General features: G+C 47.6%; 9 protein-coding genes across 9 annotated transcripts; 6 read left to right on the top strand and 3 right to left on the bottom strand.

The window, feature by feature from the left end:
* Positions 1–632: 632 nt before the first annotated feature.
* NPS15 lies at positions 633–7,610 on the top strand (the record flags this gene model as incomplete). The annotated part of the gene is made up of 1 exon (XM_009259979.1): positions 633–7,610. One exon carries the CDS (start codon positions 633–635, stop codon positions 7,608–7,610), a length of 6,978 nt encoding a protein of 2,325 aa, XP_009258254.1.
* Positions 7,611–8,071: 461 nt separating this feature from the next.
* On the top strand, positions 8,072–11,821 carry FPSE_06860 (uncharacterized protein; the record flags this gene model as incomplete). Its single annotated transcript, XM_009259978.1, has 1 exon — positions 8,072–11,821. The coding sequence occupies one exon, from the start codon at positions 8,072–8,074 to the stop codon at positions 11,819–11,821; it is 3,750 nt and encodes a 1,249-aa protein (XP_009258253.1).
* Positions 11,822–12,440: 619 nt separating this feature from the next.
* On the top strand, positions 12,441–14,023 carry FPSE_06859 (uncharacterized protein; the record flags this gene model as incomplete). The annotated part of the gene is made up of 3 exons (XM_009259977.1): positions 12,441–12,497; positions 12,557–12,626; positions 12,678–14,023. 3 exons carry the CDS (start codon positions 12,441–12,443, stop codon positions 14,021–14,023), a joined length of 1,473 nt encoding a protein of 490 aa, XP_009258252.1.
* Positions 14,024–14,244: 221 nt separating this feature from the next.
* Positions 14,245–15,106, bottom strand: FPSE_06858 (uncharacterized protein; the record flags this gene model as incomplete). The annotated part of the gene is made up of 2 exons (XM_009259976.1): positions 14,245–14,276; positions 14,335–15,106. The coding sequence occupies 2 exons, from the start codon at positions 15,104–15,106 to the stop codon at positions 14,245–14,247; spliced, it is 804 nt and encodes a 267-aa protein (XP_009258251.1).
* Positions 15,107–16,128: 1,022 nt separating this feature from the next.
* On the top strand, positions 16,129–18,588 carry FPSE_06857 (uncharacterized protein; the record flags this gene model as incomplete). The annotated part of the gene is made up of 3 exons (XM_009259975.1): positions 16,129–16,300; positions 16,372–17,635; positions 17,691–18,588. 3 exons carry the CDS (start codon positions 16,129–16,131, stop codon positions 18,586–18,588), a joined length of 2,334 nt encoding a protein of 777 aa, XP_009258250.1.
* Positions 18,589–19,748: 1,160 nt separating this feature from the next.
* FPSE_06856 (uncharacterized protein) lies at positions 19,749–20,105 on the top strand (the record flags this gene model as incomplete). Its single annotated transcript, XM_009259974.1, has 2 exons — positions 19,749–19,766; positions 19,830–20,105. The coding sequence occupies 2 exons, from the start codon at positions 19,749–19,751 to the stop codon at positions 20,103–20,105; spliced, it is 294 nt and encodes a 97-aa protein (XP_009258249.1).
* Positions 20,106–20,813: 708 nt separating this feature from the next.
* On the top strand, positions 20,814–23,664 carry FPSE_06855 (uncharacterized protein; the record flags this gene model as incomplete). Its single annotated transcript, XM_009259973.1, has 17 exons — positions 20,814–21,079; positions 21,132–21,154; positions 21,200–21,564; positions 21,615–21,655; positions 21,703–22,097; positions 22,556–22,659; positions 22,792–22,818; positions 22,869–22,928; positions 22,979–22,993; positions 23,050–23,088; positions 23,143–23,157; positions 23,205–23,225; positions 23,286–23,306; positions 23,363–23,404; positions 23,453–23,473; positions 23,532–23,552; positions 23,617–23,664. The coding sequence occupies 17 exons, from the start codon at positions 20,814–20,816 to the stop codon at positions 23,662–23,664; spliced, it is 1,524 nt and encodes a 507-aa protein (XP_009258248.1).
* A 350-nt stretch (positions 23,665–24,014) lies between these two features.
* FPSE_06854 (uncharacterized protein) lies at positions 24,015–24,725 on the bottom strand (the record flags this gene model as incomplete). Its single annotated transcript, XM_009259972.1, has 1 exon — positions 24,015–24,725. The coding sequence occupies one exon, from the start codon at positions 24,723–24,725 to the stop codon at positions 24,015–24,017; it is 711 nt and encodes a 236-aa protein (XP_009258247.1).
* A 1,294-nt stretch (positions 24,726–26,019) lies between these two features.
* FPSE_06853 (uncharacterized protein) lies at positions 26,020–26,406 on the bottom strand (the record flags this gene model as incomplete). Its single annotated transcript, XM_009259971.1, has 2 exons — positions 26,020–26,215; positions 26,273–26,406. 2 exons carry the CDS (start codon positions 26,404–26,406, stop codon positions 26,020–26,022), a joined length of 330 nt encoding a protein of 109 aa, XP_009258246.1.
* Positions 26,407–27,260: the final 854 nt, after the last annotated feature.

Genomic DNA, 27,260 nt, shown 5'->3' with positions numbered 1-27,260 from the left:
CACGATGTTTTCAAAGGATCTCGTTACTTGAGATTACAAGCACAACTTTCTACAAGTGATGTAAGCTTAGGTTATGGGCAGTAATGGAATACGATTGCCGAGCGTGCGACAAATAAGCATGACTTGATTTTGGCGGTACACGAAGAACACGTCAATGTTATACACAAATTCATAATTAGGTAATTGACAGTTAACAATAGGGAGGGGTAGACGTTATATCAGGTCAGCAGTCTCAAGCGTGTGAGGATCGTCTGTAGGACAACATGTCTATAGGGTAGTCATCAACATTTGTTTTGAGTCAGCACATGAATAAGCAGGTAAGCAAGTCAGCAAATTTGCCAAACCCTGACAGCACAATGTTACAACTATATCGTTTCACAGATCATGTAAATATACATAGTTATTGATATCTTTCATGTAAGCAGATATGATGTGATGTAGTGTTGTGTGAATCGAACACAGTGAGCGCATGGGTTATGATGGAGTTTTACAAATCACACCGCATGGTAGAGTCTTGGCAGATATATATCAAGATACAGTTAAGAGATAACGATTTGAATGGTCAGAAACAGGCGAGCCTAAATCCAGTAAAAACTGATTCTTATCTCTTTGCAAAACAAAAACTTTACAAGATGGCTACATGTCAAGATGATATTCCGTCAAGTACCAACTGCGTACCAAGACCGTTCCGCCAAGGTCAACAAGGCAAGCCCTATATTCAGGAACATCTCGAGGGTTTGCAATGCTCAACCTCTTTGATACCTACTGTTATAAGTGCCGCTTGGGCTGTCCTTGTGGGGCACTACACGGCATCGAATGAAATGTCGTTCAAGAGGACGCTAATGACGAATGGCAAGATATCTTATTTGGCTCGCGCCGAGGACGTCTGCATCATTGTACCATGGGATAAACCTGTTGAACAGTTTCTGAAACAACTATCAAACCAGCATCCGGATTCCACCGACTCCTTCGACGCTGCCCAGGAGCATACCATGATCTTACATCACCCGAGCAAACAGAACGATGACGTACTATTGGAATGTTGCTTACAAAACAATACTGTCAAGCTTCAACTACAACTCAACAGCGACTCTTTCGACGAAGCTAGCGGGACACGGCTGCTACGCCAGCTCAAGCATGCAGTACAACTGCTCTGTGCCAAGGAGAACCAAGAAATTCCAGTTGCCAAGATCTCAACGGTCACAGAAAAGGACCTTGATGAGATGTGGGAGCGGAATGCGTCCGTGCCATCAACAAATGACAAGTTCAGCTGTATCCATGGCATTGTTATGGACTGGGCGATCAAGCAACCCGATCGCCCTGCCATCTGCGCATGGGACGGCCAATTAAGCTATGGCCAGTTGGACAAATACTCAACCACATTGGCAAAGCATCTTCTTACCATGGGCGTCTGTACAGACACGATCGTTCCCTTGTGTTTTGAGAAATCTATGTGGATGCCGATAGCCATGCTTGGAGTCATGAAAGCTGGCGGTGCATGTGTCGCCATGGATATCACCCAGCCAGAGGAAAGACTTCGAACCATAGTGGACGAGGTCAAGCCTGCACTCATACTTTCCTCAGCGACAAATAGAGACTTGGCCACTGCGGTTTCTGACTGTCAAGTCATTGTTGTCGACCTGAACTGTTTTGAATCGTCGCTACCACGTACAGAAGATCATGAGCTACCAATGGTCGGGCCTCAAAACACCATCTATGTCTCATTTACCTCGGGCAGTACTGGGAAACCAAAAGGCGCAGTCATCAACCACGGGAACGTTTTTGCAGCAGTCCGATTCCAAGGACCTTCACTGGGATTCACCAAGTCATCTCGGGTATTCGACCTAGCTCCTTACTGCTTTGATGTGGCCTGGTCCAATGTCCTCCATACACTATGCGCTGGCGGCTGCCTTTGCGTACCTTCAGGAATCAACGCCATGACTGGAATCTCTACTTCAATCAACAGCCTAGACGCGAACCTCGTTAACATAACGCCCTCGCTGTTGCGTATTCTGGATCCAAACGACGTGCCCTCTTTGAAGACTGTATTGTTGAGTGGAGAACCACCAGACCATGCTACGTGTCTGCGTTGGATACCGAGAGCTCGTCTTGTGAACACATATGGGCCTACAGAATGTACGTTCAAGAGTTCCCATACAGACCTTACACTATCAACCTCTTGGCCGCCGAACATCGGGGCCGGTATTGGATCGAATCTGTGGGTTGTGAACTGCCACAATGCGGACCAACTGAGCTGCATCGGAGCTATTGGGGAGCTGTGGCTTGAGGGCCCTCTAGTCGGCCAAGGATATCTTTACAATGATCAAATGACGGAAAAGTCTTTTGTGAAAGATCCTGCATGGTTGCTCGAGGGCTCGGCCACCTATGCTGGCCGTCCAGGTCGGCTTTACCGGACAGGCGACTTGGTGCGTTCCAATGGCGATGGAACTGTAACCTTCATCGGGCGCAAAGACACCCAGGTCAAGATCCGCGGCCAACGCGTCGAGCTGGATGAAATCGAGTATCACGTGCGAGATTGTCTCGCGCAGCAACCAGAACCGCGCGTGGTTGTGGAGGTCGTCTCTCCCGATCAAGGGTATCGTCAAGTACTGATGGCGTTTATCGAGACAAGCAAGATGAGCCTTTCATCCCAAGACAACATCGAGGCCATCACGGGTACTTTACAGGAAGCACTGACCAAAGTGTTGCCATCGTACATGGTTCCCCAAGTGTACGTTCCACTCCATGTCATTCCTCTGTCACCAACAGGGAAAACGGATCGACGACTATTACGGGACATGGGACTATCAATATTGGACGATGCATCCAGCGCAACAGGATCCTCAGTGGGAGAAGAACAACGCGAGTTGACGGATATTGAGTCCCGTTTCGTCAATCTTTGGAAAGTTGTGCTTGGAGTCGACACCATCAGCGTTCGAGATAATTTCTTCCGTGTCGGCGGTGACTCCATATCAGCGATACGACTTGTCGAAGCTGCATCCAAAGAAGGCATCTCCATTACGGTAGCAGACGTGTTTAAGCGACCATGCCTTCAAGAACTTGCTCTGGCAGCAAAGTTGGAAAGCCAAGAAACATTTGCAACTATTTCACCTTTATCCTTGATTCAAGGCTCCGTTGGCCACGATGACCTACGTAACGAGGTGGCAGGACTATGCAATGTCCCACGGGAGATTATTCAGGATATCTTTCCCTGTACACCTCTTCAAGAAGGGCTCATTGCTATGACGGCAGAGAACGAATCTAGCTACGTGGCTCAGAACATTCTACAAATCGCTCCCTCTGTCTGTCTTGAGAAGCTGAAAGAGGCTTGGGACCTTACTGTTTCAACAACACCAATACTACGTACACGAATTGTGGACATGGGAGGTGATTCCCTAGTACAAGTGATTATCGACGAGCAGGTACCTTGGGAGTATGGTGATGACTTGGATACATATCTAAAGCACCATAGCCACCCTACTATGGGCCTCGGGAAGCCACTCATGCACCAAGCTATCGTCAACGACCTCGACAACAATCGCAGATTCTTTATTTATACCATCCATCACGCCTTATATGATGGGTGGTCCGCGTCATTGTTGTTGGACAGACTACACCAGGCGTATCATTCAAAGACACTGAGTCCATCCCCACCATTCCAGCGATTTGTGCAGCGCATGCTCCAGACAGACAGCGATGCGAAGCAAAGCTTTTGGAATCAAGAGCTGGCCAGCTCAAAAGCCCGGGTCTTTCCTCAGCTCCCATCACCACTCTACAGACCACGAGCAGACAAAACCATGCATCACACGATCCACGACATTCATTGGCCTACAGACGGGGCCACAGCATCTAGTATCATCCGAGCTGCCTGGTCAGTTCTCATCGCACGTCACACTGCTTCAGAAGATGTCATCTTCGGTGTAACGGTAACAGGACGACAATCAGCGTATCCTGGAATTGGAGAGTTGATAGCTCCCACCTTTGCCACTGTACCTTTGCGTATCAACGTGCCTTGGAAACATACTGTGGAGGAATTCCTTCAACAGGTGCAAACGCAAGCCGTGGATATGATCGAGTATGAACAGACTGGTCTACAATATATACGACGCATAAGCGCAGAGCTCGACAGGGCAAGTCAGTTTCAAACCTTGCTGGTACTTCAACCGAACATGAAGGACTACAAGAGAGAAGAGAACCATCACAGAGCCTTGTTTGAGTCCGATGAGCAAGGGGTTATCAACCGTGCAACAGATGACCTGAGCGTATTCAACAGCTCTGCTCTGATGCTAGAATGCCAGATCGAGAGCGAGGGTGTGGGAATCCAGTTTAGCTTTGACTCTTCTGTTATCGACAAAGGTCAGGTGAAGAGGCTGTCACAGCAACTGGACAACACTATCAGACAGATCTGCATGGCAAATCAGGCCACCACGTTGCTTGATATAGCTAAAGTCAGCGAACAAGACCTCGCCGATATCTGGAACTGGAACTCGTCAGTTCCATCAGCAGTAGACGCTTGTGTTCATGACCTTGTTGCGGAGATGGCAACAAAGTATCCGAAACGACCTGCTCTGAGCGCATGGGACGGCGATTTGGACTACGGGCAACTACGCAAGTACTCCACCATTGCGGCACGAAATCTTGTCAAGCTGGGAGTCGAGCCAGGTATCATTGTGCCTCTGTACTTGGCCAAGTCTGTTTGGACAACAGTAGCAATGCTAGCTGTTATGAAAACTGGTGCTGCTTTTGTGCTCGTTCCAGCGACCGACCCATTGTTACGTCTTCACGCAATCATAGCGGAGACCTCATCACCGTTTGTCGTGGTCTCACAAGATCAAGGCAGAGGCCTCGATGGTTGTCGAGGTGTTATCTTTCAAGATCTTCTGAACTATGAGTTTCAATCAAACGAATACTACAAGCCTCGTTCTTTAGATACCTCCAGCACGGCGGTCATTCTTTTCACTTCTGGGAGTACTGGAACACCCAAGGGTATAGTCTGGAACCATCGGGCGCTGTCGACAACTGCAACTCGACTCGGGGAAGCGTTTCAGCTTCAACGTACAAGCAGGACCTTTCAGTTTGCTTCATACTCGTTCGATGTCAGCATTCTAGAAACCTTTGCGACTTTGATCATGGGAGGTGTCGTGTGTATTCCGTCGGAGAGTGAACGCCTAAACGACACAGCCAGAGCAATACTAAAGAGGCAGGCTAACTGGCTGTGTATCACTCCCTCCGCTGCAAAAGCACTTCTGCCAGAAGTTGTTTCGTCGCTGAAGACAATCGTGTTTGCTGGAGAGCAGCTATCGCACAGCGATGTCTCAAGATGGAATGGCAATACCACTGTTTATAACTGGTATGGGCCTGCTGAGGCATCATTTTCGGCTTGCTGTCGTGTTGATGAGGGGAAATGGTCAAACGGAACCATTGGTGCTGCGTTCGCCAATGTCTGTTGGGTGGTAGATCCTGAGAACGGAGATACTCTTTTACCCATCGGTGCCGAGGGAGAGTTGGTTGTTGAAGGTAATGCGATAGCCGAAGGTTATTTGAGACAGTCTAAGGACTCGTCGTCGGTCTTTTACAACGATCCGCCTTGGCTGCTTCAAGGATCCAAGGATCATCCGGGGCGACGTGGGCGACTTTACAAAACTGGCGATATCGTTTCCTACAACGCAGACGGGACTCTCAAGTACAGACGACGCAACGATAGACAAGTCAAGATCCATGGACAACGTGTGGAGTTGGAGGCTATCGAGCACTGCCTACAGGAAATCTTGGCCCCAGATCTTGCGGTTGAAACCGTCGTCGACATTGTGACTCCTGCACAAAGCGACGACCCCATACTTTTGGCTTTTCTGAGCTTCAACAGCCCGAATCAATCTAAAGACAACGATTTCATATCGGCCATGAGTAACGCTGCCGCCATCTTGGAGGACAGGGCACCCAGTCTCTTGCCCGAGCACATGAACCCATCCATTTATTTTCCCATCAGCAAAGTGCCATTCACTCTGAACGGAAAGATCGATAGACGAAGCCTTCGTGCAGCAGCAGAGAGATTGACTCTGCCACAACTGACTGAACTACTTCCTACGAAAGAAGAACGCCTGAAGCCAACAACTGATGTCGAACGTGCGCTGCGACAGGTTTGGGCTAAAGTACTTACAGTTGAGCCTGACGCCATCGCAACGAACGACAGCTTTCGCCGGCTTGGCGGGGATTCTATCAAAACTGTCATCATGGCCAGGCTGATCAATCAACAATTTGGTGTCAAACTCAGTGTCCGTGATGTACTGCGACAGAGAGCTCTTAGTGACCTCGCACAAGAAATTGGACGACAACAGAATCCCCTTCCTGGTCCTTCGCTGCAGGAGACGGACTTGGGAGACTTGGTAGAAGATGCCAAAGCCCTTTCCAACAGCCTTCAACTCTATACGCCTGACACGTTCGAGGACGCGGACGAGATGCCTTCTAGAGTTTTTCTCACAGGTGCTACCGGCTACCTCGGCACCACCATCCTCCATGGCCTCCTTCAGCGCCCAGAGATCAGCCAAGTATTTGTTCTGGTACGGGCGTCTTCTACCGAACACGCCATCAACAGGATTATTAAATCCGCGACTATATCTGGCTGGTGGCATGAAAGTTATCTGTCTCGTATCCAGCCATGGTTGGGAGACTTGGAAAAGCCCCAGTTCGCTCTTAGTGACTTCAGATGGAATCAGTTATTTGGCCACTATGATTCCACCAAGTGCATTGATGGAATTGTACACAACGGGGCGGCTGTTAATTGGTACTCAAGCTATGATGATCTCCGAGCTACGAATGTAATCTCAAGCCAGCAGCTGCTTCAGATAGCGGCCACCAACCCACACTTGAAACGTTACGTTCTCATATCAACAGCGCCTCAGAGAGATATAGGTTGTGGTGTTGACAGCGAAAAGCATTTTCGCAAGTTTCTCGCCGATGCAGATGGGTACGGGAAAAGCAAGTTGGTTGCCGAGCAGGTCATGCTATGGGCAAGCAACAAGCAAGGTTTTCCGCGCCAACGTCTTGCAGTTGTCAAGCCCGGCTTCATCATCGGCAACGCAACCTCGGGAGTCGCCAATGTGGACGACTTTTTGTGGCGGGTGGTCGCAGGATGTGTTACTATCGGGTCGTTCCCCAAAGCGTCATCCGAGGTTTTCATTCACATCGCTACTACAGATCATATTGCTATGGCGGTAACTACCTGTTTGCATGCCAAATCTGACCAGAAGCCGATAAGAAGAAGAGTTGATGATGGCTTGCCCGTGAGGGACTTTTGGAGTGCAGTAAACTCGGCTCTGCCAATTGCCCTCGATGAACAGCCCTTTGAATCGTGGTATGCAGAGTTGGAGAAAAAGGTAAATGAGAACTTGAACCACCCTTGCTTCCCTGTCCTTCATCTGATTGCCCATGGCAATCCAGTTATCGGGTCAGAGAAGCACCGTTCTGGAACATCGTGTACTATGGATCGTCGACTAGAGCTTGAGGCAGCTACAGCAAGAAATGTCAAGTACCTGCTGGAGGTGGGATATTTTTCATGGGACTGGAGTTCAGAAAATGTGTCTGTTTTTCAGAGACAAGATAAAGTGGGATAAAGCAAGTTGGGTCAATTTAGTATTAAAGTATTGCTAGAAAAGATTGTATTGTCAAATGACTCTGCTAAGGTTGACCTTGAGAAGATCTGGCTGCCCAATTAGTTGGATGATAAAGATTTGCAAGTCCGAATGAGACCTAGGTATAAGACCCGAAAAGGCCAATGCAAAATAACGCTTAGCGCGCTATAACCTTTGACTCAGTGGCCTACGGTTTGACAGCAACCTATTATCTAGTCAAGAATAGTTCAGGACCCGTAGTCAGATTATCTATGGCTTCATATGGATCCACCAAATAGTGCAGAACGGGTATAGCACCGAGCTATCAATATAACCGGGCAGGATGCGTATACCATGCTACCTACCAGGCAGCCAAGCTAGAAATCCACCTCACGTCAGCATTGCTCTGAAACCTGTCAATATCATCATCACTCACTACGCAACAACAAAAGAACGGCCTAGACATGTCTGATAAAATCATTGAAGCTGCAGGAGAATGGCTTGTAAATCTTTGTAGTGTCAAGAGCTCAATTGACGACAGAGACCAGGTTCTGACACCCCTCGAACAACTCAAATTGGATGAATTCTTCACTCTTCATGGCCAATCTCCGATATTCAAGCGATATCATGTCGAAGCCATCCGACGGTGTCTATCCAGAGACATCAGACCAGAATACCAACTAGCTCGTGCACTGATGGAGCGAGATGATACGTGTCATCTCTTTCAGGATGAGAATGATGTCTTGCAAGTAGCCATCAAAAGCGCCAAGATAAAGCCGGGGCTGCTTGGTAGATCACCACTCGAGTCAAACCCCGAGCTTTTGGAAATGGTAAAACTACTCATGGCTCACGGAGCGGGGGTAAACTGTTTGGACGGCGATGAATACTCGCCTCTTTACTACACTTGCGTGTTGGGATATGCCGACCTGTTTCATTTTCTGGTCTCTTCTGGAGCGGATATCTCAACTACGCAGAAGAGGAATGTTCCGAAACAGGTTACCAAGTTGAGAGAGAACCCGGAGAATGCATCACACGACAAAGAAGAGACAGTTAATCTTCTACAAGTAACACTAGATGCCCTCATATCGCCCCAAAACATCGTTGACCTGACTTGGGTCGGATGGCCTCCTGGAGTCGACTATGATAGGCCCCTATGGGCAATGGACATTGACCTTACATGGGGCGGTATCATACTATGTCTTCTGCAACAAGGGCTCGTTTTTGCCAAAGACGACTTGGGACTTATCCTGCTACTTCACATCGCTTGTAATCAAGGATCACAAGATCTTGTCCAAGAGCTCTTGGACTATGGCGTCATGGCCGATGTACCTGGTCCAAGAATAGTAGACGGTGGACAAGGCGAAGGCTCAACTTGCGGAACGGCAATGCACGCTGCAGCTGCTGGTCGGCAACTGGACATTGTAAAAACTCTCATTTCTCGAGGCGAAAATCCAGGGTTACGACGACATTGCATTTTCAACCGACATTCTACCAATGCACAGGTGGCACCTATCGAGGTTGCGATAGCCACCGGCGAATACGAAGATGATGAGAACCTTCAGAAATTCCTCCAAGCTTTCATCACCGAAGCTAAGGACCTCGAGAAGACTGACCTAAAAACAGTCTTGAACTGGTGTGTTACGTCCAACGCAGTCGGCTTTGCCAAAGATCTTTTGCAGCGTGGTGTTAGACTGGATGAGGTACCTCGTGGCGTCAGGGGGGTTGAAATGGCACAGCTTCTCATCGCACACGATATCAAGCCGAATCCTGAAGCCTTGCAGAAGGATGCATTGAACAATAACCGCTTGGACCTACTGTGTTGGTGTGTTGACGAGTATGGCCCTCTTCTACCTCAAGATCAAGTATCATGGGGCAAGATGGCACGTCGATTAGTCTCAGGACGCACATACATGAAGACGGTCGAGTACATTATCGCTGAATATCCTGGATTGCATATTGACTCAGTATTAATTGCACCAACATCAAACCGGAATGGCGAAGAGAAAACCATGGAGACGAGTTGGCTGCACCTGGCGATTGTGGAATGCAACACCAAATTGATCCGGCTACTTTTGGAAGCTGGGGCTGACGCCAATTGCCCTGGTCTACCAGTGGACGCTGCGACGGCTATGAAAAGATTAAAACAGTATGGTGTCAGAAACATTAGAGATCGGCTGGAAGTCATCAAAATGATACAAGAAAGGCTCTCTGCGGGCGGGAAGTGGGATGTACCCTCACTAGATGAAACAAGTTCTCTCGCAGCTGAGGATATAGCTGCAGAGAGGAAAGCCTGGGATGAGAAAGTCAGACGCCTAGTGCAGAACAGACAGGAGGTCCCTCAACCGATACAACCTGAAAGAAGAGGTTCTCCGTCTGCAGCTGTACACGTCACCTCTACTATGGATCACTATAAACCGTTGACCAGCAGCAGTTCTTTCCGCCTTCTTGAGCTCCTACCCTCAGACAACAGAGCGGATCCTTTAGCTGGTCGCTTAGTTGATAGTGACATCACGTTCCAACCCGAATATGAGGCCTTGTCTTATGTATGGGGCGACGTCAATCCCGCCAGATACATCAGCATTGGCGACAATGACATATCTATAACGCCGAATCTGCATTCCGCACTCACTCATCTTCGCTCCGCGGATAGTGTCAGGGTTATCTGGGTCGACGCACTTTGTATCAACCAGTCATTCCACGACGAACGGAACCAACAGGTTAGAATCATGGGCGACATCTACAAATCAGCAAAGCAAGTTATCGTATGGCTTGGAGACGCAACTGACGATTCTCATCTCGTCTTTGACCATCTCAAAGACGATGATATCGCGAATTCTTTTCCAAATTACCCAAAACAGCCAGAAGCAAAGCGAAAAGCATGGAACGCGATTGTCAAGAGGCCCTGGTTCTTCCGCACGTGGGTGATTCAAGAGTTAGCTCTTGCTCGCAGAGCAGTAATTATGTGTGGAGAAGACACCACACTCTGGCGGAATATTGAGGAGAGCTGGAAACCCGACTTTTCAGGCGGTGCCAAGGGTTTATCGACGATTCGTAGCTTTCCTGGAAACGAACCGGACCATCCAATCTCGGGATTTAACCCTGATCGTCATGTTTGGAGACTGAGGCTTCTGGATACCGAGAGTGATCCCATGAGCATTCTTCGTTATAGCGGCGTTTGCGGAGCGACAGAAGTGAGAGATAGGATATATGGAATTCTGGGCTTGTTTAAACCGGGCTTTATTGACGTTGATTATAGCCTGCCTGTGGAAAGCATCTTTCAGCAGTTTGCAGAGGCCGTGATTCAATCGACTGGGCGCCTGGATATGTTGAAGCATGCTGGGGAATCGCAAAATTATCCGAACCTTCCATCATGGGTGCCCGACTTCAACGAAGCATCAACAAGGATTATTTCTGGGTATGGTTGGTTTGCCCCTTGGAGGGTAGATGCTCCGGACGAATACGAGATCCGATGCGCCGATGGGAAGCAGATCAGTATTCCCCGGAAGCACTTGGCGCAAAAGTATCTTCCAGGACTTGCCTTCTCAGCGGACGGAGCGTTGGTGATAAAGGGCAAGATGGTTGATACCATCCAAACAGTGGGTGTTGAGCTTCCGTGTGGGACATCGCATGCTCCTGGAACAGAAGCCTTTGATCTTGTGATGAAAGAGTGGGAATCACTCGCGACAACACTGATACCTGAATGGAAGTCCTCGATTTCTTCCGTATCTTCCGCGTTTGCTGCGACTATCTCGGCAACCCGTGGGTCTCAGATCTACAGTGTTGATATGGGTTTCACCCAATGGTATCGTCACTGCGGAGCAAAAATACTCGAAAAAGCCGACCCCTCTATGTTTATCCGGGATCATGAATTTTACCTCTGGTGGTGTGATGCCGGAAAGCCTGAAGATTCTGATGGTGAAGAGTACGGGGGACTTGGATACCATATTCGTGACTTTTCCGACAAGATGATGGCTGCTAGCTATGGTCGCTGTCTTTACACCACAGAAGATGGATCAATGGGCCTTGCGGGCTCTAGGGTCAAGGCAGGTGATCGGATTGTCTACTTTCCTGGCTCATCTGACCCTTTTGTTTTGCGTGAGAGGGAGGATGGGAAGGGATGGACTTTGGTGGGTGAATGTTATTTGTATGGGTTTGAGATCGATGACCTTTTTTATGGCAAGGAACAAGTTGTTGACGATTTTAGCATTTATTAGATTTATTAGTTACTATATAGAGGATTGCATGATCTACGTATTTTCGAGTGGGTCGAACCCGTTTGCTGCTCAATGCTGATGTTGTTCTATTTAGACTGTTATTTCATGCACGCCAAACTCTCAGACAGTTGTCTTTAACTTTTTATTCTTCCCGTAAACTGGCAAATTGGATATGTAGGGATAATCTCATCCGACGCCAAGCGCATTGTCGTCCCCCTCACCTTCATGAAGGTCACATATCAGGCCAGTATAAAGAAGAGACCTATTGTTTCATAAAAGCCCCCTCACTATAGCGTCGTACTGTAGCCCATTATATCACTCACTGCTACTTGACCCTAGCCAGTGGGGTTGGTGAGCTGTTTAATAACCCGAGAGGTAACCCTAAAGGGTTACCTCGGGTTGTTATAAACCCGGGGTGCCGCATAAGTCTCTCTCGGAAGACTCGGCTTTGTTTTCCTATTTAATGACATGTAAATCTGTTATACTACGTTTAGGAGCATCACTTTTTTTCACCAAGAAGGATAACTCGCCAACACATATCCTTTGCCATTCTGCGCCATCGCTTATTAGGATCATTAGTCTTTACCGTTTTCCAACAACATCTGACTTATCACTTATCATGGGTTCTAAAATGACACCAGAGGCTATCAAGCCTGTTATGCTAATTGACGGCCAAGTATGATCGCTATTAGACACTAAAGACAAAATAGATAGGCTAACGCGTGATTAATTCAGCTGGTCGAAGCCTCAGACGGAAACTCGTTTCCCCTCTTTAACCCAGCAACTGGTGACAAAGTCGCTGATGGTACAAAAATATTCATAACTCTAAACCATTCGTCTGCTAATATCTATCTAGTCCCCGAAGCCACAAAAGATGATACCAACAGAGCCGTCGCAGCTGCGCAACGCGCATTCCCAGAATGGTCCGCCATGGACCCTGCTAAGCGCGGTAGCTACCTGAAGAAACTCGCCTCTCTCATCAAAGAGCACAACGAAGAACTAGCTCTCCTCGAAGCCAAGTCCATGGGTCGCCCTTTGGCTGAGTTCTTTGAGGGTCACGTTGCTGCCTCAAGCTATGAGCACTACGCTGAAGCTTGGCCGCACATCCAGGGCCAGGCAAGTCTCAACACACCTGGCTATGTCACCATGACTCTACGTCAGCCTTTTGGTGTTGTTGCAGCTATCATCCCTTGGAATGTCTCTCTTCTTTTCTTCGCTGGCAAATCTGCTCCCGCTCTGATTACTGGAAACACAGTGGTCCTCAAGTCTAGCGAAAAGGCTCCTCTCGGCGCTGCCAAATTAGCTGAGCTCATTCACAAAGCTGGTTTCCCTCCTGGAGTCTTTAACGTTCTATCTGGTCATGGAAACCCCTCTGGCGTCACGCTTGCTTCTCATATGGACGTACGGGCTATCAGCTTCACCGGCTCTAGCCCTACTGGCCGCGCGATCCAAGAGGCAGCTGCCAAGTCCAACTTGAAGAAGGTCATCCTCGAGCTTGGCGGTAAATCGCCTGTCATTATTTTTGACGATGCGGACCTTGAGCAGGCTGCCAAGGATACCATGCACAGTATTCAGTGGAACAGTGGCCAGGCCTGCATTGCTAATTCTCGCGTTTACGTGCAGGACTCCATCGCCCATAACTTTGTCCAAGCTTGCAAGAAGGCACTGTCTGCTACAAAGTCGGGTGATCCCACAGAGAAGGGCATCAATCACGGTCCTCAAGCCGACAAGATTCAGTATGAAAAGGTCATGTCTTACATCAACGAGGGTAAACAGTCCGGAACGCTAGAGCTCGGTGGAAATGGAAACCTTGATAAGACAGGTGGCTTCTTCGTCGAGCCGACTATCTTTTTAAACACACCTGAGGACGCAAAGGTTATGAAGGAGGAAATCTTTGGACCGGTTGTCAACATCAACACCATCAAGACGGAAGAGGAGGCCATCGAAAAGGCAAATGACACAGAGTATGGTCTGTATGCCGCAGTGTATACCAAGAATGTCGACAGGGCGATGAGGGTCACCCAGAAGCTTAACTCTGGTTATGTAGGCATCAACTGCACCAGTCCCACCACCGCGAGGGATCTACCTTTTGGAGGATACAAATCATCAGGACAGGGTCGAGAGGGCTGGCTTTACAGTTTGGACAACTTCTTGGAAGTCAAGAGTGTGATGATGAAAGTAGACAGTGGTTCCAAATTATAAAACAGGCAAAATTGTTAAAGCCACAGAGAATAAGACTTTCTACCCCTCAAGCATACTCATTCCTCCATTGGCAATTTGAACAAAGTTTGGAACTTCCAAGTTTTCCGTTGTCTCATGTTGTTTTCTCTCTTCCTCAAGCGCCCATTCCATAGACCGCGGAAGATCGACCGTCCTTGTTACCCATAAGAAAAATCCCGAATAGGTGAAATCATTATCGTGATTTAGAATCCAGCTCTTGCTACCCCCAATTTTTCTGTATAGAGCAAGACCTCCCTTTACACCCAGCTTATTTACACCAGTGATTCCATGACTCTCTTTGAGGCCATGCAGAAGTGTCAGAATTTCTGTTTCTGGCTCCGCTTTCAAAAATGCATCTAGAGGGCCTTGGTCGAGGTGCGTACCGTGCGGCGAGAGGAGTATGGTTTCGTGCACGTCTTCGTGAGTCCAGACCAGGGCGGTGCAAAAGTTTAGAATGGTGTGGCCTGGTAGACGAATGATGGTCAACCAGTCGGGAAGGTGATCTGGATGGAGTTCTGGTGAGCGCCATGTCTTGGCTGAACTGTCCAAATCGTGGCTCAAAGAGATGGTCTTAAAATGGTTCCATGGCCTGATGACAGCGGCTGCTTCAGGTGTCGCGACAATAGGAATATTTGGATCAAAAGTTCGAAGAGTTGGCTCGTGCACATGGTCCAGATAATGGAAAGCAAGGATGATAACACCAATATTTCCCTGGTAGCCGTCATCTTCCGTGGTGGTTTGCGAGTGGTCTGTCGGCATATGACATGAAGCAGCTTGTTCAATCTCAGCAATGATATCCTCAATGCCTTGAACGTCAGTCACCGCCGCCTTGTCGCTTAGCGCAATATTGAAGAACCAGCTGTAGAACAGGGATGTGTCGCCTTGTAGCCATGGTTCATACACGACGTGGAAATATGCTTTCCCCGTTGAAGCCCGCTCGGCTTTGGGACGGGGAAACGACATAAGCCAGCTTGCGTCTCCATTGAGAAGTGTTAAAATAGGTCGTAGTGATTTCTCGCGCGATGTTTTGAGGGCTTTGTATACTTGTTGTCTTGACTCGGACATGGTGGTGATGGCAGAAATGGCACTTGGTAAGGTCAAAAAGATGGGTACAGAGTACTGGACAGAAGATCACGCGAAGGCTATATATAATCGAGTGGACGATAGCAGATCCTTTCATTAGAGACAACAAGAAGTGCATTGATGGAGAGACTCGTATTGACATTCGTGGCATTGGTCAGATCGCAATTGTTTCAGTGATATGCAGCTCTTGATTGCACTGAGGGTTGTGTCCTTGTGCCGATCCAGTAAGCACTAAATCCTTCGTTTCCATTGTCAGACTGTCCAGCTGAGCAACGCTGTGTTCATACTACTCAATTGAGTCTGATGCGAAAAGAAGAGCACTTCCATTGAACATCAGTAGGTTGCTTGACCATTTTATATACTACCGTTGTTCATCAACTGTCTCCTTGCTTTATCTCCGGTCTGTCGGATCGCCGCCGGTATTGATTGCCGATGTTTACCGACGCTAAAGTCTTACAGACAAGATTATCTTATCCCAAGTCGGAAGTCATTGCTACTGCAATAGCTTCAATAAGGCACAGCTTGATAACTTTAGTTGATAGCAGCGGGGGTTTGCAAGGGAACCTCGTCTGTCTTTCCCCCGCATCTCGCTGATATCGCCGGGGTTCGCCATACCATACCCGAAGTTGTCCAACCAGACCTTGCGTGCTGGGTGCAGAAATGAATAGTGACTGGTTCCATTTGAACTGCGTCGAAGTGGCCTATGGAATACAGATTTGACTAGATAATTATGTCTGCTGTGATCATTCATCATCCTTTCGCTTCCCTGACCATGATTTCAGTCATGATCCTACTTTGCGATAGCTTCGCGGGGTAGACATGGATACAGTGGGGTGATGGAAGCTAAACGTTGGTGACATGGTATGGTTATGGAGAGAAACTATTTAAGACCCACGATGGTCGAGTGATAGACAGCTCTCTCTTCCTCTTTGTCTGAAGTGGAAATTTGAGTGGTACTTGCTACTTAGTTTTGCTTCTCGTCTATCTCAGACGGAGCCGTCATCATGAGGCTCACTAGCAAGATCCTACCGGTGCTCTCTCTCTGGTGCACGGCTGTAATGGCAACACTTCCTACTTCCTACGATGTCGTCTGGGATAAACCAGGTGTCAATGGATCAGCCGATTCAATGCCTCTCGGTGGTGGCGACATTGGTCTGAATACATGGTATGAGAATGGTAAGACGACTTCTGATCCTCAAAACTTTGTCTAGACTAGTCATTCCAATTGCTAAAGAGTGTAAACATAGGCACCATTCTCATGTACGTTGCTAAAAGCGGCACCTTTGACGAGAACAACTCTCTTCTCAAACTCGGTCGTGTCAGATTATCCTTCGATCCCAACCCCTTCGACAGCGACTTTGAGCAAAGACTTGTTTTGAATGACGGTTATGTCAAGTACACCGGCAAGGATAACGCCACAGCTAAAGTCTGGGTCGACGTATTCAACCCTGTCGTGCACATAGAAGTCGACAGCCCTGAGAAGATTTCTGTCAACGTAGCTTATGAGAACTGGCGTTACGAAGACCGACCCATCGTTAATGAGGAGCGCAACCAGGGCTCATGGGGCATATACACCTCCAAGATTGCCAACGGAACTACCTACGCTGACAAGATCCTCTTCCATGAGAATGGCGTGCTCATGAGCCACCGTAATGAAAAGTTGGATCTATGGAACTTTCAACTAAAGCAGCAGGGGCTCGAGAAGTACAGTGATGAGATGTACAACCCAATGCGAAACAACGAGTTTGGTATCTTTGTCCACTCCGAGCAACTCAAGCCTGCCGATATTACCGATGGTCACTACGTCAACACTACTTACAAAGCCTGGAATCTCAAAAGTAAGGCGGCTGGAAAATCGTTTAAAGTTTCGCTCTCCATGTATCAAGCCCAAACCAAAAATCACGATGAGTGGTACAAGGGTCTCAAAAAGGTCATCATGTCCGCTGTCAAGAATACTCATGACGCCACTCTCACCTGGTGGCACGAATACTGGGCTCGTTCATACATCATCATCAATGAAGATAAGGGTGAAAAGGATGCAGGATTCCAAGTAGGAAAGAACTACCAGATTTGGCGCTTCCTAATGGGCTGCAACGCGAAAGGAGAATGGCCGACCAAGTTCAATGGTGGTCTCTGGACTTTTGATCCCGTCTTCGTCAACCCTTATCGGCCTTACACGCCCGACTATCGACGCTGGGGCGGAGGTACATTCACTGCTCAGAACCAGCGTCTCTTGTACTGGCCCCTCTTGAGATCTGGTGACTTTGAGACTATGACGCAGCAGTTTGACTTTTACAAGCGCATCACGCCGAACGCAGTTCTAAGAGGAAAGGTGTACCAGAATATCGATGCAGCGTATTTCTTGGAACAGATCGATAATACCGGTCTGTCGAATGTGTTTGAGTACAATGCACAGTGGTATGACGATGATGCAAATACACCCCGTCCTGACTTTTTCCCTGATGGGGAGTTGTGGAATGTTTGGTTGAACCATATGCAAGATACTGCTAAGTAAGTCAAAGGTGCAGCAAGTGGATTTTGACGAGACTAATGACGACTTCTATAGTGAGTTCGCCGATATGATCCTACAAGCCAACATTTACTCGGGCTACGACGTTACGCCTTATCTCGAGTTTATCGAGTACCAGCTCGCCTGGTTCGACAAGTACTACACCCGAGAGATGCTCAAACGCAACCCTTGGCCGTTGACCGGCATTTCTGGCAATGAATCCCTCGTCATTTATCCTGGGTCAGCCGCTGAGACATATAAAGAAGCGTATAATCCTGTCTCCACTCTGGCTGGTCTACGTCAAGTCATCAAAGATCTCATGATCGTAGACGAGTTCTCCCTTCAAAACAAGACGTACTACCAGAAATATCTCGATAAGATCCCCGGCAACACGCTCCGTCAGCAACAGGGTCACACATGTATTGCTCCAGCGGAGGCATACACGCGTGTTCAGAACAGCGAGGTACCCCAGCTGTATACTGTCTTTCCCTGGCCCGAATACGGCCTTGGCCTTCCTAACCTCACGCATGCCATCAACACGTATCTCTATGACACAGAGACAGTCATCTACCATGGCAACAATGGTTGGAAGCAAGACGTCATTTGGCTCGCACGTATGGGATTCACTGCAAACGCAACATCCATGACGGAAGAGCGGTATACGCCTAGCAAAGTGTGCAAGTTCCCCGTTTTTAAGGGTCCCAATTTTGACTGGACACCTGATCTGAACCATTACGGGGCTGCAGCTATTGGATTGCAGGAACAGCTTATCCAGACTTTTGCAGGGGATGATATTAGACTGCTTGCTGCGTGGCCTGAGAGTTGGGATGTTAGGTTCAAGGTTTGGGCGCCACATAATACTACCGTTGAGGGTACTGTGACGAAGGGTGATGTGGAAAAGCTTGTTGTTCTGCCCAAGTCTCGGACGAAGGATGTCGTTGCGGGACAAAACTAGACTCTAGGTTCCTGGATCAGACAGTTTTAAATTATGACTTTACAGGTTATGTACGACCTGTTTACAATATTTGGCTTGACTTGCAATCGCGATGTGAGGCTACTTACATACTTGTTGAGTTCACTACTCTGGTGTAACATAAACGTAAGATGTCGCGCAAAGAATATACTAGAATTCAAACAGGTGACCAGCCTCAGGGTATCAGAAATATTGGCCGCTGAGAACATAAGAGACGAAATTAATAGGTCAACTTTTCTGCTACCCTGTAGACCAGGTAGGAAATCTTATCTAAACGCTTCTTATCGATCAATATCATGCAAGTCTCCACTGGTTATGCTTTTTACAGTATAGTATCCCTGCGGATTTTTAATCTGATCAGACCCTTGAAAAAGTTAAGTAATGCGATGCTCGTTCTCCATAGCTACATATGATTCGCAACTACTATGTACTGACACACTTACATCGTAGTCCTCGATCAAGGCAGACCCCCAAGGCTACTATAGCTCAACCAGTCTGTAGAAGCGAATCAGCTCGGAATAATTTACTAAGTACTGATAACTAACTCCCATCTGCTAAACCGAGTAACTTAGGTCTACTCTCGGAAGAAAAGGCGTCGGACTACGGACCACAGAGGCGAGTATCCATCCGTTCAGCCGCACCAGGACCGTCGGACAATCATGCTGCTCCGCTTGCCCCGGAACGCATCTTGAACGGGAAACACGTATGATCTCCTTCCTGCAATTCCTTTTCTGATCCAGAAGGATTCTCAAAATACGGGTCTGGCTGGGCCTTGGAGTTTATTGAGTTGGAGGAGTCCAATCAGAACAGTTGAGCAAGGCTGGTAAAGACTGAGACCTTGTGGTTTACATTAGTCTTGGCTTTACACTGTTACAAAATCTTGCAGTTCTTCCTTCTGACCTTCCAATTGCAGTGTGTTGCATAGTAGGATCGCATCTAGACTCATGAGTCAAGAAGAGTTGTGCTTTTAGGAGCCAGGTTGGGTTTGTAGCCAAGAGAGGTAGGAAAGAAGCCAAGTCACAGCCCCCTCCAATCATATAAATATAGCATCTCCTGACCTACTTTTCTTCCCTTTGACTCTTCTCACTCATCACACAAACCCTACTCCCCAAACCCTTACACCATCTCAAACAACCGACAAAATGCGCGCCACTACTATTGTAGGCTCTCCTCCCTAAAGCCGTTAATCAAGAAGCCCCGGACTAACTTAGTAATATCTCTAGCTGACTGCCCTCTTCGCCGTTGCCGTCAACGCTGCCGCCCTGCCTGATGATTCTGAGGCTGCCGATGTGCATGTTGATGTTGATGCTCACGTTGGTACTATCTCTACCGCTCTAGAGAAGCGCGGCAACTGCGACCACGGCTACTTTGACTGTGTCACAAGTCAGCAAATATTCTGCAACTTTCTCGGCATTTGCGGTAGCGGTGTCCCTGCTATCGCCTGCACACAGCAGTGCATCCAGAGAATCAATGAAGACTGCCGTCGTTGGTGCAACTAAGCCATTGTCAGAAGGCCATCTGGATGCTACGGAGTTGGAATAGATAAGACACTGGACTAGGAATAGAATGAACACGCCGTTATTCCTCTGCTACTGATTCAGCACGTAGCGACTGTAATTTAACAATACGTGTACAATTGAAACCAAGCAGCCACAACTGTTTAAACTTGTACCTAGAATTGATCAAAGCTAATGGGGGTTATAACAAGCCCTATTCCCAAAATACCAGCTCGTCAATCAATGACTCGTCATTTAATATGTTGTAGCATGTGTTGCCCAAGGAATAAAGCTTCACATACCGATCATCACAATCCTGTTGTAGATCCCTTCTCACTAACCCTTGATTAGCTTAGCACTTTGACGCCATCTTCCGTTTTTGTCGTTTTGACTTGTTTGGATCGGTAAGTGTGATTACGTACTGAACTAACGATAATAGTAAAGACATTCTTAAACATTTGTGTCACTTCACCACCGCAAGCAAAGCCTATTGACACTTCGTAAGTGCCTGAACCTTGCCGATCCGGCACATCCTTATCAGCTGCTATTCCCAATTCTACCAAACGATTCCAACAGAGGTACCTTTCAACTGTTAGCGTCCGTCCGGCGTTGGTTGCCAAGGCAAGTGTAAACAGTACTTAACAAATGCGTTCCTCCTTCCCGCTGCCACATGTTTTACACACCTTGATCGATGTTTCTCAAACTCCAATTATGGGCCAATACGGCTACCTGATACCGGATCGATATGTCCGGGAAGTCCCAAATGAAGTCGATATGAATACGGCCAGCATCTTCTGGGGCTTTTCTCTCTGCGCTGCGGTTTTCACGTTGGCAAAAGGCACGCAGCAGAGTTGGCGCGCATGGAAGAGGCGTCATCGTGCCACGGCCTATGTGGGAATGATTTGGGTGGTTTGGCTGAGTAGTATGGTTCTTGGATGTTTGGCTTGGGGATTCCAACGACAGTATATCGCACCCAGGTCAGTGTTGGTGGTTTCTCATGAGTTTTGGTTTCTGCTAACATGACACAAGCTTTGGGTTTTATTTCTCGGTTGGTTCGTTTCTCGTCCCCGTTTAGTGATAACCCTCTAATATTTCAGCATTATTCTGGGCACTGCAGGTCCAGTTTCTACTTCAAATCATCATCAACCGAATCGGTCTATTAATGGTCTCCAAGGCTCGCGCTATCCGCCTGAAATGGACCGTATTTCTGATAATATTGCTGGTTAATATCAGCGTCTTTGTTATTTGGATGCCAGCACGTCTTCAAATTAATGATCGATGGATTCGGTTAAATTCTATCTGGGACCGATGCGAAAAGGTTATTTTTGCTGTCGTTGATGGTGCTTTGAACGGCTACTTTATCTACTTGGTCCGGTCACGTCTTATCGAAAATGGATTGACCAAGTATATCCCACTGTATCGGATGAATCTGGGACTTATCGGTTTGTCTCTATCATTGGATGTAAGGAGTCTAGTGTCTAGGAGTCACAATGTGCTGACAAATTCTGGCAGATTGTTCTGGTTGGACTCATGTCCTTGCCAAGTAGCTTGGTGTAAGTATCGGGTTTGTATTGTGATGAGATATCGCTAACAATTGCAGCTACCTCTCATTCCATCCTGTCGCTTACCTCTTGAAACTCCAAATCGAGATGAAAATGGCCGAACTCATCACAAAGATTGTCCGCTCTTCGGGTACCCGTGGCTCAGACGAGGGGTACTACCACAGTTCCAACATAACAAACACAAACCAGAGACCGATGACATCCACTGCTAAAGCCAAGCCCGACAGACCGTTGACGGGGATGCACGGGGCGATGCGTGGTAGAAACACAACACTCATAGAAGGTGGTGATCTGGGTGAACTGGAAAGCTCGCTAGAGTCGGCGCGAAATGGACGCGATAATATGAGTGGCATCGTCAGGACGATAGAGACGACGGTGAACAGCTTGCCAGCGCACGTCGTGGAGCCGAGTTCGCCCACCGAGGCCAAGCATAGTGAGTATGCCCAAAGTACAGCAAGTTCGACATTTGTGCTGGCTGGTAGATAGTTGTCACTTAGTCTATAAAAATAAATGATCTAAGAGTCTACTCTAAAATGACCTAAACTGATTTTATAATTTCATCCCTTACGTTTTAGTCTTTGAGTTACTTTGTATGAGGATGGGCACTGAACCCTCCCATTCTTGCTCTCAGAGCAAACGTGCGGGATACCTAGAAGATGGAAGGAAGATACTAGTACTCTGATGTACCACCGGCTACCTGCCAGCTTTTTGCAAATGCGTCATCGTGGAAGCATCGTACCTGCCGCACTTGACGGTCAAGATCGAAGAAAGGTGATCCAAGAATCTCGGACCAGATTTCTTTTTCCCTTCTGCAGCCAACATCAACCCGTGAGTATACCCTCCCCTGCTGACGGATGACTTGGTTATTGTGGTACTAATTGTTTCATGCAGCGCGCGACTACCAGACAGTAAGTCTCGAATTCATACGACATCTTCAGCGACAGGTCACTGACGTCGATGCTTTTCCTCTGCAGAAAAAGCCCACATTTTCCCAAGTACGTGATGATATCTCTGCTATTTTATTGAGAAGTTCCTAACCATGTTTGTGGTATATAGACCGACAACCTTTTTCACAGTAAGAATCCCATGAAGATTAACAATTGTTTACGAGGCTGACATATCTATAGATCACCAAATCAATCAAAATGGCCGGCGTAAGTCAACTGCTATTGGCAACTTGTACAAAAGCTGACACATGTGGTAGTACAACAACAACCGTGGTGCCCTTCGGGGCGGTAGAGGTCGCGGCGATTCCCGTCGTTCGGTATGTTGGAATCCAGTGAGTGATCCAATTACTTACTGACTTATTAATAGCGCCGTCACCATCCTGTAGGTCGGATTGGCCTCATACTACCAAGACACGACCTGACAGTGGACATGAACAGTACAGTAACAACAACCAGCCCTCGCGGGCATTCCCTCGCGTAAGACCATCCTTTTGTCGTATCAGAAACACTCGCTAATCTTGTTTACTGCAGCCGGGATCAAAGGCCGTGAGTAACGCGGTTTCTCCTTCAATATCCATGCTAACCTTTGGTAGGAAGCAACGGAGAAGAAGGCCGTAAGTGAACCTTACCATCTATCCAGCTTTTCTTGAGTTCATATCACTGACTTAATTTAGTACTGGCGCCAACAGGCTGCCGTGAGTACCTTTTCCATGTTATCTTGATTAGTAATCACCGGCTGATTCATTACAAGATCCATCATCAAAAGATGGAGGAGCAGAAACAGCTCTTCCGTGTAAGTTCTCAAATAATGTATCCGCTATTGATAACTAACCTAGCACAGAATGCCTGCAAGAAGATCGCCGTAAGTCAATCGAGGCAATTCATGTTTCTATCATATGCTGATCACTTTATATCTGAAGGAGTGGGAGATGAAGGAGAAGGTATAATATATCCCTGTGAATTTTGCACCTACAACAAGATTACTGACATATTCATCCACGACAGGAAGCCGAAAAGGCCGAGAAGGAGGAGGATGACAAGAAGGACCAGTAGGGTCCACTTGTTTAATATTTTTATGATGGTCTTTACGGTTTTTTTATGTTTTTTTTTTATGTTTTATGAGGATGGGCTAAGCTGCCGTGGTCAATCGATTGTTGTTTTATCATGCTTGAACTTTGCGAGTGTCATCGACATGTAGGTGGTCATGGCATTAATAATTAATCTATGATCAAAGGCTTCTGTCATTAATCTAGTCTTTAGTTACTCCGCCAAATTAATTCCAGACTTCAACTCCACACTACAAGCTCGCTATTGCCCCACATGATCGCTGCCGAGGGACCTGGTGATGATCCTGGCTTCTCCGTTCCGCCCCCATAGACTGGGTACTATATCCCGGAAAGCATCTATAGAGCCAAGACGACGGCTCCGGCAACAGCAGCAAGAACACCAGCGGCCTTGACCATGACTCCAGCACCGGCGTTGTCAACATCAACGGCAGTAGGCTTAGCAGCGCCGTCAGAGTCGGTTCCAGCAGCGCCGGTGGTAGCGGCAGTTCCATTAGACTTGTGAGTCGAGACAGCAGGGGCCGAGGTGATTGCAGTCAACTTGTAGGAGGTAATAGTCGGTAAACCAATGCCAGTGTAATCTCTAGTGAGTGTCTCATCAGAATCTGTGCCAAAGCTCAGAGACCAATTCTCACTAGCAGTCTCCTCAGGCAAAGCACTACCAGTGTAATCGCCAGTCGCGGTCTCACCACTATCAGAGTACCAAACACCCGAAAGCAGAACGGAACCTGAGCTGGAAATGACCACCGGAGGGGTTGGGGAACCCATGGGGTCGCTTTCCAAGAACCTGGGTGTCACCGTCTCAGTGCCCTTGTACAGAGGGCATCCGGGGACGCTCCTATGAGGAGCACGGCCTCCTCCGCAGTCGACACCTTCGCAAATCTCGAGACTGTCCGAGACGTACCAAATGACCTTCTCGTATGTGTTTCCGTATCCGGGCTCGGGTCGGACAGTGACGGTGCTGGTGAAAGAGGTGCAGCCGTCAATGTCTGTCTTGGCCGCTATGGGAAGGGCGTAGAGAAGGGCAGCGAGGGCGATTGATCGAGACATTTTGATGTATTTTGTTTTCGTAACGAATGTAAGTGCTGTTGTAAACGACTGTATAGGTTCGGTAACCGTAAGTTTGTAGTAACGAATGTGAGTTTGTAGGAACTTGACTCTTCTCTTGTTTCTTGTGGTGGTCTAACAATCTTAAGTCAAAAAGCACCTGCCAAGAAGTAAGCTTACTGCGGCCCAATTGTCACGCCGTTGGTCCGTATAAAACCGCGCTATTTTGATCCTTCTCGGCCTCCTGCAGGAGGGCTTAGCCTCGACTCTCTAAGCGATGGTGCCGCTATCCGCTAATAAGCTTAGCCAAGCTGGTGAATACCACAAGGATTGTTGCCCTGTAGGGCCACCAGCCTGTAGTTGAGCAGAAATAGTTGATCAGCTTGTATGGTGGTTCGGCGGCTAGATTGTTTGGCTGATTCCATCACCCCTATCCAAGAAGTCTCCGAGACAAATTTAGCTACACAATATTTTTCGTTCTCGTTTACTGGCTCCCTCCAATTGCACCGCTTGGACAACAAGAGTCATGTCCAAGCCCCATATGTTCCCCAAAGCGTCAGCATCTGTCCGAAGTTAACTGGAACGTTTGAAGCTGAAGCGGCCTCGATCTATATAACGTCTCGGTAATGACTCACAGTGCTCACATTCCTCATGTGTTGCTAACATTTGTCTTCTCAAGGAGTAAAAGTCATCGCCCCTTTGGTAGAAATTATTATTAAATTGCGATTCTAGCTATATCTACAAAGGAACGAAGATAACCTGTTCCATGTCTGGTCTTGTTGTGTGAAGCACTCCTGTTGTGCTCACGATGGGCAGTCCTTGTCGTTCGTAATGTAGTAACTGCGAGGGTCATTGAAACCAGTTTCTGCAAAGGATCGAACAACGTAGCGACACATGCCCGGGTACCAGCCAGTCATATAACAGGTAGGTTTAGACTTACACCTTTCGATACAAGTCTTTAAGTCAATGTCGGTGTCAAGACCACTGCCATCTTCACTCCTATAGTTGCCTCTCACATTATATGTCGCTAGTCTGAAATATGTCGGATTCATCGTTGTGACGGTAGTAACCCATTCGGTATTGGTCCATCTCGGTGACCCGGTAACCTGTATTCACGTTAGATAAAACTCACATTAATTATGTGCGTTCTCACCATTACATCAGTAGCCTTTGTAACAGGGATGCATTTGATCTTCGTTACTATGACTGTGGTAGAGGGGCCAATGGTCACTTGTGAAGTCGCCTCGGCGGTAGCATCAGTTGTATGTGTGATTGTTTCGGTGGTTGGATCGTATACTCAGCTGCAACCAGCAGTCACTGCAGACTTTGAGTATTTCTTCTCCAGGCTAGCAAGCACGGTATCGAGGGAAGCCTCGCGTTTCTGATTGGGTCGGTAGAGATGGACAGTCGAGACGCTGAGAGTTCTAGTGATAGTCACGGTCGGAATCGGAGGAATAACAACCTCGACATTAGTCTTGGAAACAGTGGTAGTCCTATCATACATGTCGGTTACTAACATGAACTCATGATAGATGGAAATTTAGGCTCACTCTTCAACCGAAGTTGAGATGGTTTCGGGGGGGGGCAGCAATGGTTTGGAAGCTTGTTCGAGTAGTGGTGCTTCTGACCGTGACAGTTGCGGAAGTTGCCTGGAGGTAAGATGAGCAGAGAGGAACTGCTTCATCTCCACGGAGGTTTTTGATCTCAGAACAGACATCACCTGAAACGGTAAGCAGGCTAGTTGACGAAGCAATCGGTCAATAACAAGTGGCTTGAAACAGAGATCATTCGGAACAGAGACTTGCGGGGGACCGGACTTTAAGAGACGCGTTGGAATTAGACCTAACGCTGTCCTCAGCCCTAACATAAGGTATTGACCGATACTACCTGACGCATAGAAGCTGATCTCGGACTGCAACCAATCTGAGTGTTGCAATCTAACTATTTTGTATAAAACCGTTTTTAGCGTGTCAATAGTCAGTCAATAGCGTGCTATACTTGGATGTTCCTGGACTTAAATCCGCTGTCATTGTTGCATCAGCGCTAAGATAGGTTAACCAGTCGACAGCAAAGTCGCTGTAGCAGCAATCAATACGTTCGATTGCTTGCAGGAATGAAAGCTGGAAAATACATATCTAGACTAGCAGCTTACCAGGCTCATATGCTAATTGCAACCCTTCCGTCTGCCTCTACTAAACAAATCCACAGACTCTCATTATCAATATTTCAATTTTACCATGAGTGGTAGGTTTGTCGTGGTTCATGAGAATATGGGACTCCTGATTTCACTATTCCGGCTACTTGATTCGGATCAGTCAGACGAACCGTAGTGATTAGGGTCATACAAGAAGTTGATGTTTCTTCACTATTATTTGCTGAGCTCAACATCTCAAACCACCCAGATCAAAACTGATATGCCTCTTGACAACTAGAGTCCGTTGGGTTTAACTGCTTTTTGAGACTATGATAGCCAGTAATGCGAGATAGAGAACAAGTGACAAATATGTACATAGAGTGTGGGCTGGTATACACAAGTTT

Source organism: Fusarium pseudograminearum, chromosome 1 (assembly GCF_000303195.2).
Source record: "Fusarium pseudograminearum CS3096 chromosome 1, whole genome shotgun sequence".
Lineage (NCBI taxonomy): Eukaryota > Fungi > Ascomycota > Sordariomycetes > Hypocreales > Nectriaceae > Fusarium > Fusarium pseudograminearum.
The sequence above is the reverse complement of the archived record's forward strand: the minus strand, read 5'-3'. Positions and strand labels throughout refer to the sequence as shown.